Source organism: Phyllobates terribilis, unplaced genomic scaffold, assembly GCF_046119375.1.
Source record: "Phyllobates terribilis strain yellow unplaced genomic scaffold, ASM4611937v1 Scaffold_1__5_contigs__length_1240528914, whole genome shotgun sequence".
In the NCBI taxonomy this organism is placed as follows: domain Eukaryota; kingdom Metazoa; phylum Chordata; class Amphibia; order Anura; family Dendrobatidae; genus Phyllobates; species Phyllobates terribilis.
Window position 1 is genome coordinate 1,093,680,999 of NW_027362761.1, and position 18,509 is coordinate 1,093,699,507.

The 18,509-nt window shown below is 41.1% G+C and overlaps 1 protein-coding gene across 1 annotated transcript in view; it reads right to left on the bottom strand.

Moving 5' to 3' along the window:
* Positions 1-219: 219 nt before the first annotated feature.
* The window catches only part of NSUN7 (NOP2/Sun RNA methyltransferase family member 7), a 72,205-nt gene continuing 53,915 nt past the window's right edge, over positions 220-18,509 (bottom strand). Inside the window, exons 7-12 of the mRNA XM_073645723.1 lie at positions 17,739-17,949; positions 16,393-16,536; positions 8,335-8,436; positions 7,267-7,384; positions 5,524-5,647; positions 220-2,840 (exon numbers count right to left, since the gene is read on the bottom strand). Of these exons, the coding sequence (XP_073501824.1) occupies positions 2,250-2,840; positions 5,524-5,647; positions 7,267-7,384; positions 8,335-8,436; positions 16,393-16,536; positions 17,739-17,949 (1,290 nt within the window). The 3' untranslated portion in view covers positions 220-2,249. The remainder of the gene's footprint in view (positions 2,841-5,523; positions 5,648-7,266; positions 7,385-8,334; positions 8,437-16,392; positions 16,537-17,738; positions 17,950-18,509) is intronic.

The window sequence follows — 18,509 nt, forward strand, 5'->3', positions numbered from 1 at the left end:
TACTGATGGTAGTTCTGGTGATGTACTCATGTACTGGTGATGATTCTGGCGATGCTGTATTTCTGTAATGTTGCTGGTTCTGGTGATGTATTCATGTACTGATGGTGGTTGTGATACTGTATGTCTTTACTGTTGTTGTTCTCTTGCTGTATTTCTGTATGATTTGTGGTAGATCGGCTCACTCAGCTAAGCATTGAGGTATAAACAGAACACTGTCTCTTTAAATTTTCAGTTGGTTTATTTGAGCAGCATAAACCAATGTAAAGTTCATGAAAAGAAACACAGCCCATCCGGCCTAACGGCAAACAAAATAAGAAAAGAGTCCAGCAAAGTCCTTGCACCGGCCGAGGTCCGGCCACTCCGGGTTAGCAAAAACCACACAATTCAGGGTTAGCAGGAACAAACACACGCTCCTCTCTCTAGAGCTGGCCTCCAGATACTGACCACCTCCTGAGTCAAAAGGCTGGCCCCTAAACCACGCCCTGGAGTGGAGATAGGGTGGATAGCTTCCCTCCCAGCACTTAGCTATCCACCTGTAGAGCATGCCCTTATAACTTTGGCTATTAACCCTCTCTGCACTTAATGTGCAGGAGAAACCTCCATGTTTTACATCACTGAAGCAAAAAGTCTCACAGACACTTATTTCCCCTTCAGTATTCTGCCAGTGACTTTGTCACAGATTATTGGTTCTGATCCTGTTCACTTGTAGCAATCCATAACTTGTCAGATAACGAGATTCATGGCTATTTAAAAAAGTATTATGCCTTCTGAAAAGTTAAGGGTTACTACATCTGTATTTATGTTAGGAGCATTAACTATACAATGCAGCTCTGTATCATGCCAAATAATAACAACACATAATATATTCACTGTCAGGATTCGGCTCTGCTTGCTGGTTCCATCGGTCATCACATGACCACTGATATGCAATTTTCATATTTATGGTCATGTGCAGACTAGCATCTCTTCCTGTTTCCCTCAGTGATGCGGGTGCTATAGTTTTTCACTGAAGATTGAAAGAATTAGGAAAAGCAGCTAGTCGGCACATGACTAAGTATGCAAATAGCATAAGAGCGGTCACATGACTACTGAAACCTGCTTAAGCTGAATCGAGGAGGGGGCACCAAACTAAATTTTTGCCTAGGGTACAGGAAAGCCTAGATTCAGATGCAGGCACTGGTAAGTGATATAAGCAATGTGTAATGTGATCATCATCTCACTGATTATGACAGATCAGTTGAAAGGTCTTGTATATTGTATCATATCTCAAACTAATGCCCTAAGGTTTTGCGGGCTCTGCTACAAAAATTCAGCTTTGGTCTCCCTTGTACTCCCAACAAAAAGGCACCATAAATGCTGTGTGACTGCACTGTTTGAGTATAGCCTAACACTAAAAATGAAAAATGATAAATGTCTTGTACTAAACATTTTTGTTTTTAATTTTTGTTAACGCTGCAGTTATAAAAATTACGAAAATTGTAGTAAAAATAATGTGAGAAAAATGGAAAGAAAATTAACCCTATCCTAACAAGAGAGGTGAGGGGATAGATGTGAAAGAGGGTGGAAGGACCTCACCACTGAATGGGATTTCTCACCTGAACTGAGCAGCCTCTTTGTCCACAGCAGTTTCATGAGTCGTTTCATCTAAATGTAATATGGCGTCGTCACTGGCTTCACGGTCCTGTCAAAATTGCGATCCCTTATAGCTATGATACTGATTAAGCTCTTTTCCCTGGGATATTTACCTGTTCCGGTGAGCTTCGTTTTTTTTTCACAAAATTAGTCTATAGCACAATTCTTGCAATAAAAAAAATACCATGACTCCGATGGAACTGATGGACCACCTTTTAAGTCCAGGGGATCTGCGAGGATTCATTAGGAAGCCATGACAGCCTTGCCCAGCATAGCTTGGTTAGAGACCAGTGGAACCTGACTGGATCACTCAAAACCAGATTTTATGGATGTAAAAACTCAAAATAAAATGAAATATCTACAATTTATGAGAGTAAAATACCAGGGTAGGTCTTTAGTGCCCCGTGCCAGTACCAATTTCAGGACATTCCCACTCATAGGTAATATTAGTGTGTAATTGACCAACAGGGTTAATTCATTAAATCCAGATGTACTGTGATTTCACATAAGTAATGAAGTAAAAAAAACTCCACAATATAAATTTAGTCATTTTAGTAAAAAGTAGCCCAGTGTTACTACAGAATACAACCAAACGTTACATTAATAATATGAACTTCTCAATGCCACGGCTTAGGATGTCGCACTGCAGTGGAAGGTGGCGTCTGCTTGGGTTTGCCAGTCTGTGGCAATGTTGGTATGTAGGAGCTTTTTGTGGAGTTGGTGATCCTGGCCCCTGGATACCAGCGCTGATACAAATAGCGGCCTGGACTCTGGATCGGAGTCATGGATAATGGAGACGTCACAGGAGGCAACAAAATCTTCACTGGCTTCAGCACAATCTTATCTCCTGGTTTTGGCCTGAAGATGCTTGGTTGTCTTTCTAACATTATGGAGATGGCAGGTTGTCCGTTTATAGTTCTCACTGTTGCGCCGTTTGTAGGAGTTGCTCCAAGCTTAGTTGGCTTTCTCATCAGAACACTGTTCTTAGGATCTTGTTGGATTCTTGGGCTGATCAGGTTATTTTCCCTGTTCAGGAACTCGTTGATTTTTGTCTGAGTTACTAATGGGCCATGAATAGTTTTCTGTGGTTTTACTTTTGACTTTTTCTTCTCTTTTTTTGATGATTTTGGAACTTCAATACCATCAAGAAGTCCCTTAGAAGCAACTCGAGCCAACACATCTTTAGAAGAGACGGATTCTGATTTGTCCTTTTAGATGGATACAAAAAAAATCTGTGATACCATAATAATAATTCAGAACAAGGTGGGGTCATGCATAGAAACCGCTGCCTAAAATACTGAGATTATTTTCACTCCACTCTGGGAAATAAATGTAAGCTGGAATCTGAATGGATGTGTGGGGTAATATTGACAAGAGGGAGCTCATCAATTGATCTCTATGGAAGCAGTCATTGCTGCCGCACATCCCCATTATGTAGTTGCATCAAAATGTCCCCTACATATAGCCATGGCCGAAAGTGGTGACACCCTTGAAATTGTTCCAGATAATGAAGTATTTCTCCTAGAAAATTATTGCAATTACACATGTTTATTTATTTTGTGTGTATAGGAACAACACAAAAAAAATAGAGAAAAAAAAAAAGGCAAATTAGACATAATTTCACACAAAACCCCAAAAATGGGCAGGACAAAATTGTTGGCACCTTTCCAAAATTGTGGATAAATAACTTTGTTTCAAGCATCTGATGCTCGTTGAAACTCACCTGTGGCAAATAACAGGTGTGGGCAATATGAAAATCACACCTGAAACCAGATGAAAAGGGGAGAAGTTAACTCAATCTTTGCATTGTGTGTCTATGTGCGCAACACTAAGCATGGAGAACAGAAAGAGGAGAAGAGAACTGTCTGAGGACAACCACAATTGTTGAAAAATATCAACAATCTCAAGGATACAAGTCCATCTCCAGAGATCTTGATGTTCCTTTGCCCCCTGGTGTCAACACTTTCGGCCATGACTGTATACTATATCACACGGTATGAGAACCTGATGTGCTAACTTTGTTTAGAATCATATTAATACACCTGCATTTATTTTTTCAATCTTTCAGCTGATGGCTTACCTTTTCCGGACACTGAAATGATTGATCTTTGGTATTGCTTGTCTGACCAGTTTGGTCGTGAATATATCGGTATTACTTACATTTTAAAATTTTGGTAAAGAAAACCACTTTTTTTTTAGATTTCATTAGGAACGCTTTTTGTAACTTTAATCCGCTCATAACGATTTTTCCTTTTTGCTTTTTGTCGGTTTTTCCAAGAGCCATATATTTTTTATTTTTCCTTCATCATAGCCTTATGAGGGCTTGTTTTTTTTGCTGGACAAGTTGCAGTCAGTTTTGTAGCACATCATAAACCATATAATGTAATGAAAAAAGGGAAAAAAATTCCAAGTATGTGAAATCAAAACATAAAATTTCACCATTATTTTTTGATGGGGTTTGTTTCTTTAGTGTTCACTGTGTGGTAAAAATGACCTGGCCAAAAATGAATACGATTATGCTCATACTTAACTTGTGAAGAGGTTAAAAAATATATTAATTTGAAAAATAAATTTGGTTTGTGCTGCCATTTTTTTTTTTTTTTTTTTTTTATAGAACTTCTGAGGGCTTGATGTTTGCTTGGCAAGCTGCTGTTTTTATTTATACAATTTAGGGTACATACATACAACATTTTGATTGCTTTTATTACATTTTTGTTGGTGGGGGTGAGGTAAGTTACTAAAAAACAAATTAATTTTCTATTTTCATAGATTGTACTTTTACAGATGTGGCGATATCAATTATTTCTAATTGGGCGATTTAAACTGTTATGATTTTCTTGTTTTAATATATATATATTTATTAACATTTAAGGTTAAATCGCTCCCGTGTGCATGATTTGCAACTGTTTGACAGTTTTATTACATGGGAGGAATGTGTAAGAAATAGACATTCCTCACATGTAATAAAGCTGTCAAACAGTCGCAAATCATGCACACGGGAGCAATTCAACCATATCACCGAGCAGCTATAAATACTCGGAGCTCGGCCCGAGCATACTCGCTGAAAGGGTTAATAGAACATACTCGCTCAACACTAGTAACTACGTATCACACATTCAAGTGAGTGTTTGACTGTAATAGAACGATTGTTCAAGTCAACTACAGTGGGCACAGCTCTTACTTAATGGCTCTCCACTGTGGCTCAGAGTGGGATCCTGAGGAATATTTCCCGCATATGATATTCATGTGCTCTAATGGTAAAAGAATGTCTTTATGAAACAACCCTTCAACTAATTCTGATTGACCTCTTGTCTTCATCTGAACAATTCCTGATTTAAAGGAGTTAGCCCTATACTCAAAAATATTAAAAGTCCAGGATGAGCACTTACTGGCAGGTAGCTGCTAACTACCTGACTGTTGTGCCTGGCGCCAATCTCTGCCGACTCAGAGCCCACTGCTCCTGATGGAGATTCTGCAACTTCTGCTGACATCACATTGACAGAGCAGTGTCTTCTCTCCTGCTCTGCTCTATTGACAGGACGTCTCTGCCGATGTCATGCTGACTGACAGTTGGCTCCTCGCTACCTAACTGCAGGGAGCCAGCTGTCAATCAACGTGATGTCTACAGTAACGCTCCATTGACAGAGCATACCAGAAGAGACGATGCTACTCTATTGACAAGGAGTGAAATGAAGGGAAACAGCAGAGATCATCCCCCCTGCAGAACAGGCAGTTAGTTAGCAACTACCTGCTTGTTAGTTCTTAGCCCCATATGTCAAAACATTAAAAGTCCTGGCTACCCCTTTAAGGGCTTTTTTAATTTGCACAGCCTAGTTAGTCACTGTCCAGTGGTCATTTCTTGACTATTTTATATGCATTCTCTTATGTTACCTCTCTTGTTAAGACTGCAAGAAAACAACCATTGGAAGTTTTAGATGGTTCCACTTTAAAAAAGTTCTCGGAGGCTGATTCAACTTCTTTTGAAGAGCAAAGAGGTATAAGAGGAGGGCTGATCCTAAAATGTAATGTAGATCATCAGTGGCTAAAATGTAACAGTCACGACACAGAAATGCAATAGAAATGAGAGCAAAACTTTCTACAGTAAGATTCTAAACATTCTTCAATCTGAAGTTGCACAATTCGAAAGACATCTCATAGAGGAGTGGAGACGTAGTCAATTCATAACTATGACCTTCACCATGCATGGCACCACTAGCTGTTTAGTTCCCACCCCACAACCATAAGCTTTACCTGTTTGTCTCATCTGTGACTTCTGTTAGGTTGCTCTATTACATTAGTGAAGTTATGGGCTTCAAGGAATTGTTATATTCCTTTGACTACTGGGAATATTTATCTGTACTGTCTAATCCTTACACAGAACAAACTAAAGCTGCATTTACACTGCAAGATAATCGTGAATGTGCGTTCTTAATAACACTCGGTTCACAATTATCTTGCCGTATAAACGGACTTATGCATCGGGTGAAATGATCTTTTTTTGTGCAGTGCAAAAGATCATCATTCTCAGTGGTGCATTGTCCGGTGTAAACAGGACTCAAGCTGCCCATACCCATGGCAGTGTATGGCCACTGAGCGATTTCTTAATTTACTTTGGTCTGCCTGTGTAAGCAGGCATTTAAACAACTGCCAGTCGGTAAAGTTTTGCCCATCGGTGGTCGATGACAAAGTGCACCAAAAAAAATAGCCAAAATTTTGGCAACCTTGTCAGATTTAGGCCATGCATCTTTCCTTTAGATCAAGCCCCTTTTCAGAAATGTCTTTTTGGACAAGGAGAAGAAAATGTCTAAAATATAACAAATATAGTGCAAGTCATGAATGAGATTTTGGGGGCAAAAATGTTTGCTTCACAAGTCAAGAAGCATGTGGAGATACAGAAGGACCCAATAGACTACTATGGTTGGCAAAGAAGAGCTCAATATGGGATGTTTGGAGTCATAATATGGTTGCATGTATGACCATGAAGGGTTTAGGTGACGTAGCAATAAAAGTTTAATACCTAGACTAGCACGTGAGCGCTGTCACCCATCTCTGCACTTTGCTGGTGTGATACCCACAGTGACATGACTGACAAACCATCATGAGGAGCGAGGAGGAGAAGAGGGACTTCTCTCTGCACGGCTGTAGATGTGATACCAGTGAACTGCAAAGATGAGTAAGGACTCTCTCGGACGAGCCTGGGTACAAGTGTACCAGGATTACACACTATTTTTATAAGCACTGCAGCAACACTTGGGGTCCATGGCAGACCTGCAATTATCAGCAGAATGGGGAAATAGGATGACCATTACAGAATGGCGCAGTAGGGCACATACTTGACTGTCACACCATTTATTACTTATGGAGCTGCCGAGCGCTTGGCTCAGCATTTTCTGGCAGTCCCATAGAGAGTGAATGGATCAGCGGCTGGACATCCGATCAGCCACTCCATCCAGTAACGCTGATAAAAAGTGGTAAAGATTTCCCATTCTGTTGATGGGGGCAGATTCCAGCGGTCGGACCCTCACCAACCAGTATCCTGAGAATAGGTGATAACTTATTTTCACCGGACAACCACTTTAAGGTCAGGAATATTTTGATTCACGAGGCAGCACAACGCCCATTACGAAACCCTACCTGTACGGCAGCTCTTTGGTTCCTTGCTGCTTGAATTGAAGGGCTTGACTTATCACATTTTCATTTTCCTCTGGATAAACCGAGCATGTGCAGTATACAATTGCCTGCACTTTACTGACTGAGATAAAAAGAAAGCAAAGGAGAATGTCACGGGATTGGTCGGCCATCATTAAGAGCAACTTCAATGAACATGATAAAGGGACGCTGCCAGCAGATTCCTCCTTAAAAAATTAATAACAGCACCTTGCAGTCACACAATAAAACAGGCCCTTCTTATTGAAGACAGGGGAACCAATAGTGAGAAAAACTAGTGCCCAGAGAGCATCCTACACTAAACTCGTCCCGACACCTCCTGTTCTGACTGGCTAATGTGGTCACGCTCTCCCCTGAAATCCTGTGCAACGGCGCAGGCACAGTAAGCTCTTCATAGCACCGCCTCGGGAAGGAACTTAGAGATGGGTATGATCATGCCAGGTAGGCAAGACTGGTGCCAATAGGGAGATGCCTTGACGATTTTCATAAGGACAGAGCACTAAACTGACTGTGGACTGCGAACAGGTAATTTTCTCAAAAATTGTAAGATAATCACAAGCAAGTACAGCGCGATTTTTCATGTTACTTTGTGTATTACCCATCGCTATTATTAGATTTATTGGGAGATATTCTGCTGACAGGTTAATTTTACAGCAAACTATGGGCAGCATGAATCAGACCCAAGCTACATGATTGCAGACAGGTATGATTTACTCTTAAATGCTCCGGGGCTTCAGAGAAGATGTACTTTGACGAGTCTCCGTGTGCTAGTGAAGTTGATTGATGGGTCTCTTCCTATGTAAATACCTGAAAGAGAACTGTCGATCACCTGGAGCGGCGCTGGGAGAAGCCAGACGGGGTGACGCTGGACTAGTCTGATCTCTCCCTATAGTCTTAGGCTGGATCTTCAAAGTATATGGTATGGCGTATCAGAGAATACTATACCTGATTGCAATCATGCAGCCAGTCTGTGATTCATGCTGGCCGTGGTTTGGACAGTATGATCCGAGCGACAGAACCCCCTTAAGCACTCACATTTCATGGCATGGGTGAGGTTTGAGAGTTGCTGTTTGGCCAATTCGTTCAGTTTGTCAGCGGCCACGTATCCCTGGGAGAGATCCTGGAGCAGAGACGTGTCTGGAGGAGAAAGGAGAGACATGGTCATTATGGTAACACGCTCCTAAACTCTACAGACAAGGCTTTGCTCACACCTGCGCTCCTATTTTCATATTCCAGTTCCATTGTAGAAACAGAAATCTGAAAATAAAGCTGAAGGAAGCAACACTGATGTGAACACACACATAGGCTGTCAGTCAACCTGAGCGGCAGGAAGAAAGCATCAGGAACTGCCCCCTCAGACCGATCCCCCGCTTTCTCATATGTTTTTCTCTGAAACACCGCAGAATTTCCTAGTAAAACATAGATACTTGGAATGCAGGAGCCGGGACGTGATTCATGCTGCCTGTGGTTCAGGGGACATAAATCAGCTGACAGGTTCCCTTTAAGGAGCAGAACTGATATTCAGAATGTCACCATGCTGTTTATAGTACTGTACAGTTAATTGCGCTTCAACCACGAGATAGCAAATGCACAGAAAACGTAAGGAGATGATGGAATCTGATTCTTTTCTTGGAAGTGTGGGTAAACTCAACGCTCACCACCGGCAAGTCTAACCCCTAATAAAAAGGCAGAATAATCACCGGCCAAAGAATCCAGTGACAAGACTGACACTTGCAGGACAGAAGAAAGTACTACAAGGAACGAAGAGCAAATATGTTTTCTGATATCTATCAGCAAAATTAAATATGTACTATCTCATAGGATAGCCATTTATCTATCTAGGAATCTAACATCTATCCATCATTTTATGTAATATCAGTTTATCTCTCTATCTATCTAAAAAAATAAAGGAGGGCCGCACTCCAATATCTTTATTAGTCTGTTAAGTGCAATGCAACAGTTTGGGCTCATACATAAGCCTGAGAAAGGCTCACAGGTCATGAGACAAAACGTTGTATCGCACTTTATGGGCTGATAAAGAGCCCATCTTTTTTTGCACATTAATATTGGAGTGCTGTGCTCCTTTTTTGGTTAGTTATTTATGGGGTCTTTGGTAATCCTTTGAAGGCATGCACACAGCAATATACGATTAGTGATTTTTTCTTTCCTTTCCCTTTCTTCTGCTTTCTCTTTTTTCTTTGTCTTTCCTTTTTTCTTTCTGTTTTTTTTCTCTTTCTCTCCTTCCTTTCTCTTTCTTTCCTTCCTTTCTCTTTCTTTCCTTCCTTGCTATTTCTGTTTTTCCCTTTCTTTCTCTCTCTCTTTCCATCTAATATCGATGAATCTAATATATATCTCATATTTGTCTATTATCTATCTCTCTATGTAATTATCTATAAATCGATCTACAGGTTTAGCTATGTTTGGATATCTTAGCATTTAGGTAGAATTTACCACCACTTTAAATTTATAGGCCCCAATACAAAATCTTCAACAGAGCCCTCAACTATCATAGGTAATTAAACAATTTTTTCTGTGCCAAATAGACCTTTTTGTCCCCCAGGCTCCAGGCCCAAGTGCAACTGTAACCCATGCACCCACTACCTACTTATTACCCTTCTTACTATCTACTGCCATGCAACATTTGCCAATGATATCCGATAGAGTGGTAGATGCCTTGTGGTACCTGTCACGACCAGTGTCAATCACTCCGGATACCTTGCTCTCTTACAAGAGATTTTCAGGTAGTGAAGCTCTTATGACAATTGTTATACTCCGTTTTGCAGAAGATTAGGACATGGCAGGACACGGATAACCTATGCCAGATACTCAAATAAACATGCTTCTTGTTCAGTTGTACTACATTAATTATTTTCCATATCTCTTTGCTTCATCTATATTCTAGCTGCTACTTTCTTTCACATCAACCGCCCTTCACAGACTCTCTCCAAATCAGTCCCTTTTTCCTCCCCTCTCTCATGTATAGAGCTCAGGCTCTACCTACTGTACATTTCTCAATCACTGCAAACCATCCACTAGCACCATACAGCGCACAAAACACTCCCATAAATCACCATTGAAACACCTGGTCTCTCTTTTTTCTCCTTTTCCTAGTCGCTGGCGACATCTACCCTAACCCCAGCCCTCCTTACACTAGTATTTATAACGCTCTTCCTGCTGCATATAGAAACCCTGCTAATCTTATTAACATTCAGTGCTCGCCCTCTCCTGTCTCTTTTAATTGTGCCTCTGGAACTCATGGTCAGGGTCAAAAAAACTCCTCTACATCCAAGACTTCTTCTGTTCTAATTCCCTTAACCTTTCGTCTCTCACTGAAACCTGGATCGAGCAGTCGGACACCAACGCCACTGCTACTCTCTCTTATGATGGCCTATATTTTTCTCATATCCCCAGACCTGAGAGCAGACAAGGTGGAGGTGCTGGTCTGCTTCTTTCATCACAATGTGCTTTCCAGGTTATCCCCCTGGCACTCTCGCTTATACTTCCTTCCTTTGAAGTCCACATAGTTAGACTATTCAAACCCTTCTCCCTGTGAGTGGCGATTGTTTATCACCGTCCAGGCAAAACGAACCAATTCCTCGTTCACCGACATATGGCTTCCACACTTTCTATCTTGTCACATTCCCACTCTCATCATCGGCAATTAACATCTCCATTGATGACCCGCTCGACACATCTGCCACTCATCTTCTTTCTCTAACCTCCTTCGGCATTTTACAGCTTACTAACTCTCCTACACATGAATATGGGAATACTCTGGACCTGGTCTTCTCCCAGCTCTGCTCAGTGTACAACTTTACTAACTCCCCTCACCAGCTCTTTGACCCCAACCATCTTTCCTTCTCTGTCAAGAACTTTCTCCATGCCCAGAACACCCCCACTTATCGCATATACAGAAATCTACGTGCCATCAATACCCAGCAGCTTAAGAGACAATCTACAGCCATCTTTAGCTCTGATCACCTCAGCATTGTCACATTATAATAATACACTGCAGTGTCCTGGATGAAGCAGCACCTGCTACATGCAGAAAGACCCGACACAGACAATGACAACCCAGGCACATGCTGCAAACAGATTTTCTCTAGAGTTGCTCAAAGTGCGCTGAGCATCATTGGAGAAAAATCGCTTTCGGAAGAAGACTTTATCCACTAAAAGTTCATGCTCAAAACTTATAACTCTGCTTTCCATCTGGTCAAACAAGTCTACTTCACCACCCTTATCGTGTCACTAGCAGACAATCCAAAATGACTGTTCCAAACTTTCCACTCCCTCCTGAGCCCTAAAGTACAGGGTCTGGTCTTCAAACTTACTGATGACGAGATGGCCACTTATTTCCTAGACAAAATCAACCATATCCGTCAGGGCATTTTTTGCACAATTTCCTCAGAGCCTGGATCCCCTTCCCTCCTGCACCTCAAAATCACTTTCCAACTTTGAGCCTGTCACAAAAGAAGTTATCAGGCTCCTTGCTTCTTCTCATCCTACAACCTGCACTAGTGACCCTATTCCCACACATCTCCTCCAGTCTCTCTCCCCAGTTGTCACTATCTACCTAACTAAAATATTTAACCTCTCTCTTTCTTCCGTTATCTTTCCCTCTTCATTCAAACACACTGTCATAACCCCTTTACTTAAAACATTCCTCGACCTAAACTCCACTGCTAACTACTGATCTGTCTCTAATCTTTCCTTCATCTCTAAACTCCTGAAATGCTTGGTCCACTCAGTTAATCCGCTATCTCTCAGATAACTTTCTTCTTGACCCTTTACAATCTGGTTTCTGTTCTTTACACTCTACTGAAACTGCCTTTACTAAAGTCTCTAACGATCTACCAACAGCGAAATCTAATGACCATTACTCGCAGCTGATTATCCTGGATCTCTCTGCAGCATTTGACACTGTGGGTCATCAGCTCCTTCTCACTATGCTCCGCTTTATTGGCCTTAAGGACACTGCTCTCTTTTGGTTCTCCTCCTTCCTATCTGACCGCTCCTTCACTATCTTTTACCGACTCTTACTCCTCTAATCTTCCCCTTACTATCGGGGTTCCCCAAAGGCTCAGTCCCAGCCCCCTCATCCTCTCCCTAAACTGTCCCTATTGGACAAACCATCAGCAGATTTGGTTCCCAGTATCATCTCTATGCTGATGATACCCAATTATACACCTCTTCTCCTGACATTATCCCTACCTTAATCAATAGAATCCACAAAAGGCTTGCATGGCCTAATGAAATATGTGCCAAGAAGGTAAAGTACCATGTAAGTATTAACACCTTCAGCACAAAAATAGTAGAAAGGTTTTTAGTTTGCCAAAAATACATTTATTACAGGTGACTGTCAAATTATAACCAACGTTTCGGCTAGAGGCCTTTTTCAAGGTTATCTATATATATAAAAATAAAAAACATACATTTCCGGTCTGTGTTCGATTCTTCTATGTGATAGTTATATGATTTGATGTTTTGGTGACTGATGGTCTTCTACATAAATGTACAGTACAGACCAAAAGTTTGGACACACCTTCTCATTTAAAGATTTTTCGGTATTTTCATGACTATGAAAATTGTACATTCACACTGAAGGCATCAAAACTATGAATTAACACATGTGGAATTATATACTTAACAAAAAAGTGTGAAACAACTGAAAATATGTCTTATATTCTAGGTTCTTCAAAGTAGCCACCTTTTGCTTTGATGACTGCTTTGCACACTCTTGGCATTCTCTTGATGAACTTCAAGAGGTAGTCACCGGAAATGGTTTTCACTTCACAGGTGTGCCCTGTCACGTTTAATAAGTGGGATTTATTTGCCTTATAAATGGGGTTGGGACCATCAGTTGTGTTGTGCAGAAGTCTGTTGGATACACAGCTGATAGTCCTACTGAATAGACTGTTAGAATTTGTATTATGGCAAGAAAAAAGCAGCTAAGTAAAGAAAAACAAGTGACCATCATTACTTTAAGAAATGAAGGTCAGTCAGTCTGAAAAATTGGGCAAACTTTGAATGTGTCCCCAAGTGCAGTTGCAAAATCCATCAAGCGCTACAAAGAAACTGGCTCACATGAGGACCGCCCTAGGAAAGAAAGACCAAGAGTCACCTCTGCTTCTGAGGATAAGTTTATCCGAGTCACCAGCCTCAGAAATCACAGGTTAACAGCAGCTCAGATTGGAGACCAGGTCAATACCACACAGAGTTCTAGCAGCAGACACGTCTCTTCAACAACTGTTAAGAGGAGACTTTGTGCAGCAGGCCTTCATGGTAAAATAGCTGCTAGGAAACCACTGCTAAGGACAGGCAACAAGCAGAAGAGACTTGTTTGGGCTAAAGAACACAAGGAATGGACATTACACCAGTGGAAATCTGTGCTTTGGTCTGATGAGTCCAAATTTGAGATCTTTGGTTCCAACCAGCGTGTCTTTGTGCAACGCAGAAAAGGTAAATGGATGGACTCTACATGCCTGGTTCCCACCGTGAAGCATGGGGGAGGAGGTGTGATGGTGTGGGGGTGCTTTGCTGGTGACACTGTTGGGGATTTATTCAAAATTGAAGGCATACTGAACCAGCATTTTGCAGCGGCATGCTATTCCATCTGGTTTGCATTTAGTTGGACCATCATTTATTTTTCAACAGGACAATGACCCCAAACACACCTCCAGGCTGTGTAAGGGCTATTTGACCAAGAAGGTTGGGGTGCTACGCCAGATGACCTGGCCTCCACAGTTACCAGACCTGAACCCAATTGAGATGGTTTGGGGTGAGCTGGACCGCAGAGTGAAGGCAAAAGGGCCAACAAGTGCTAAGCATCTCTGGGAACTCCTTAAAGATTGTTGGAAGACCATTTCCGGTGATTACCTCTTGAAGCTCATCAAGAGAATGCCAAGAGTGTGCAAAGCAGTCATCAAAGCAAAAGGTGGCTACTTTGGAGAACCTAGAATATAAGACATATTTTCAGTTATTTCACACTTTTTTGTTAAGTATATAATTCCACATGTGTTAATTCATAGTTTTGTTGCCTTCAGTGTGAATGTACAATTTTCAAAGTCATGAAAATACAGAAAAATCTTTAAATGAGAAGGTGTGTCCAAACGTTTGGTCTGTACTGTATGTTTTTTATTTTTATATATAGATAACCTTGAAAAAGGCGTCTAGCCGAAACGTTGATTATAATTTGACAGTCACCTGTAATAAATTTATTTTTGGAAAACTAAAAACCTTTCTACTATTTTTGTGCTGAAAGTGTTAATACTTACATTATCCCTACCTTAATACGAAATACCAGGGATTGTCTGTCCGCTGTCTCTAACTTCATGCCCTCACTCTATCCGAAACTGAATCTCTTCAAAACTGAACTTCTCGTGTTTCCTCCCTCTAGTAACCGACTTATACCTGATATTGCAATTGCATTGGATGATTCAACGATAACTCCCAAGCAGAGCGCTCACTGTCTTGGGGTTATATTTTACAAAAAAACTTTCCTTTATTCCCTATATCCAATCGCTTACTCGCGCATGTTACCTGCATGTCACAAACATCTCCAGAATTCAAACCTTTTCTCACCTTTCAAACTGAAAAAACTCTTTTTTTTTAATCAGATAAATTTTTATTAAACATAACAAAACTTGGAACAGATGTTACATGACAAAACTCATTTTACAATATTACAATAAGTTCCCCCCCTTCCCTTACCCTCCCCCCCATGGAGACCTTTCTTTCTCTTTCTTTTTTTTAATTTTTTTATTTTATCTCCCCCCTTCTTTCCTTTCCTTTTCTTCCCTACTTTACTCCTTTTTTTCCTTCCCTTACTCCCTTTCCTTCTCTTCCTCTTTTCTGCTTTCCTACTTCCCTCTCCACTCCGCCATACAGTTTACCAAGAGTTTTACTCTACAGTAGTATATATAGGTGTTATTCTAATTAATCCTATCCAACCATGGCTGCCATAAGTACTCCTGCTTATTCCTCTTGGTGTAAATACTTTTTTCAAGTTGAATTATATAGCTGCAAAAACTTTTAAGGTCGCTTTTATTCATTCTCGTCTGGACTACTGCAACTCTACTGATCGGTCTCTCTCTCTAACCAATCTTTCTCTTCTCCAATCCATCCTGAATGCGGCAGCCAGGATGGTATTTCTGTCCAGATGCTACACTGATGCCTCTATCCTGTGCCAGTAATTGCACTGGTTGCACATTCGCTACAGAATACAATACAAACTTGTCTCGCTCACCCACAAAGCTCTCCACAATTTGCACCACCCTATATCTCCTCGCTCATCTCTTTCTATCACCCTAACTGTGCTCTCCGCTCCCCAACTGATCTAAGACTAACATCCTCCATAATCTCAACAGCCGAACTCCATCTGCAAGATTTCACTCGTGCTGCGCCAGTTTTCTGGAATGCACTACCCCAGACAATCCGACTAACACCTAGCCCCCACATTTTTAAACGTGCTTTAAAAACACATCTTTTTAGACAAGCCTATCACCTCAAATCGCCAACCTAACTCTCCCCTGTTCCCCCTTTCTAAAGTTTACTCAGAACCTGGCCCCTACTATTTATCTGTATCCATTTCCTCCCAATAGCACAAGGTAACCACACTCAGACAGATCCTGGCTGGTGACCGGCTCATGCAGCTTATTTGAAATGCTCTATTTATTATAATGATGGCTGTACATAACAAGCACGTTCTGCGTATTGTGTCCCACTATTCCCTTATAGATTGTAAGCTTACGAGCAGGGCCCTCACTCCTCCTGTAACTGGTGAACTATGTGTTACTTTGCATTGTTATTGACTATACATGTTCCCGCTTAAATGTAAAGTGGAATATGTTGGCACTATATAAATATTATTATTACACACACATAAAATTTTGCTTGCTGGGATGAAATTCTGCTTCTAACAAGCAAAGGCAGAATATATTTTCAGTGGGATTGTTGTTTTTAACCAGAGATATCATTTAGAGACAGCCCAGGAACATAATGTGTATTCAGCCCTTTATCATCTGTATAACACAAACAACAGAAGAACAAAAAAGAGATACATAAAATAACAATGTAATCTAGAAGAATAGCTACCTCCATGTTCATGTATGATAAACTCCACCGGGTCACTGATGCCTGACCCTGAACACTGCGGCATGAGGAGGACGAGTTTTGCTTTCTGCAGTCTAGGGTCGGAGGACTCAATGTGGGTGAAATTCTCCTTAAGTATTTTAATATCTGAAAAGTGAAGAATTAGTGAGCCTGCGACATAACACACACTGACTAGGAATTGCAATTCACAAAATTTCTTTCAGGCAGATTAGATTCAGTCCTAATAAAATTTGATCTAAATGGAATCTGCATTGAAAAGATGTTTATTATGCTCAGATGTCTCTCTAGACCCTAAAGCATAATAAATGGAGCGCTGGGAAGAGGTTAAAAGAACACAACTATACTCACCTGTGCTAGACTCCTCCCTCACCTGTCCTGCCTACACAGCTCTCTGCCTGATCTGATCACTTCAGATAAGCCTTAAAGGGGTTGTCCAGGAAAAACGCTAAGCTCAGCTTTTTCCATCTCCTATGAGGCTGCTGAATGGAACCGTGGTGGTGTGTCTAACTTGTCACACCATCTTGTAACGGTGATACAATTTCCCGATGTGCCAATAAGTGTGGGTCCCAGCGATGGGACACCCACCGATCAGCGAGTTATTCCATATTTTATGGATAGGTGATATCTTCGTTAAACCAGACAACCTCTTTAAGCTTTCGGATCAATCTTTGGTCCAGATATTCCATGGCTGACTAGGCCCTGTGTAGTCACGTAAGGTCCTATGTATCTTATTGACTTTGATGATGTGCATTGCACCCTACATAACCACATGAACCTGAAGATCTGGTGGAAGACTGATTCATAGCGAGAGAAAGACCAGATGGGGAGGTTCTGTGGTAGATCAGATCAGGGGTGAGCCTAAGACATACGAGTATCAGACCCTTCATGGTCCTCAATAGAATAGAGCAAAACAGATGCCGATTAACTGCAATTTTGCTGGATTCATGAGGTCTGAATCACCAAAATTTTTGATTTCAGCAAATAAAAAATGAATGGGAAAATACTTATGAATCAGTTTGCTCATATCTACTAGAAATCAGTGTAATAATTGCATAATCCGTTTTTATGAAGGGCTTAAGGGTCTGTTCACACTTTTTCTCATTTCCAGCAGGCGTTCTGGTATTTTTGACAGCAATCTACTTGTCTGTTCTTCTAGACAAAAGTCAGACTGAGTTTTAACCAGATAAGGATCAACTCATGCTGCATCTGCAGTGAATAATCTGGTGGATATGTAGGCTGAGGGTATTACCCTTTATACCAATCCACCAGCAGGGCACTGGTGTGGTCTCTGTTGGGCTACTGGTGGGAACACAACTTGAAGAACTTACTTCTACATTCCATGTAGTGAAACAAGTCCAACATATCTTCTCCTCTGGATTCAGACTGAACTCCGCACACATATATATTACTATTAAACTGACTGGCCAGCACAGAAATGTGGGCTATAGTGTAGTCTGGACAAGGGTTGGCCACTATGATGTCGTTGTCCTCATTCAGCAAAGCCTTTACTGAGTGCGCTGCTAGGCTGTGCGACTTGTCCTATAAATGTGGAAGAACAGATTAGAGGAGATATACAGAGGAGGGATCAGTATTTAATATCACGTAAAGTCATTACATATTGCTAGGATATGCAATCACCTTACACTTAGGAAGGGTCTGAACTCGAGGACCCTCATCAATCCTGAGCATGAAAGGGATGCAGCATTTACGGAAGGCTGAATCCTCTTCTAAGTTTTCCCTGCACAGCAGCACTCCTGGATACTTGGCCATACAGAGAACCGCACCTCGCCCCATTCACTTATTTGGGGTTCATAGTAATAAATGAAGTGTTCTATGCTTTTCCATAAGACACAGGGATATGCCACAAATTCCTGATCAGTAAGCATCCCATAAACTCCGATTCTCTGATTAACAATGGGAAATATCCTCGTAGAAGTCAATAAACAAATGTCCTTTCCTGTAAATCCCATAGACTTCACAACACACAAGTGAAGTCTCCATTTTGTGGTCTCTTATGGGAACAGAAGTAAGATTTTTCCTTCACCTTTTAATAGAGTTGGTGAATGAGGGTTATGAGCAGAACTGGACTGAGGAACCAA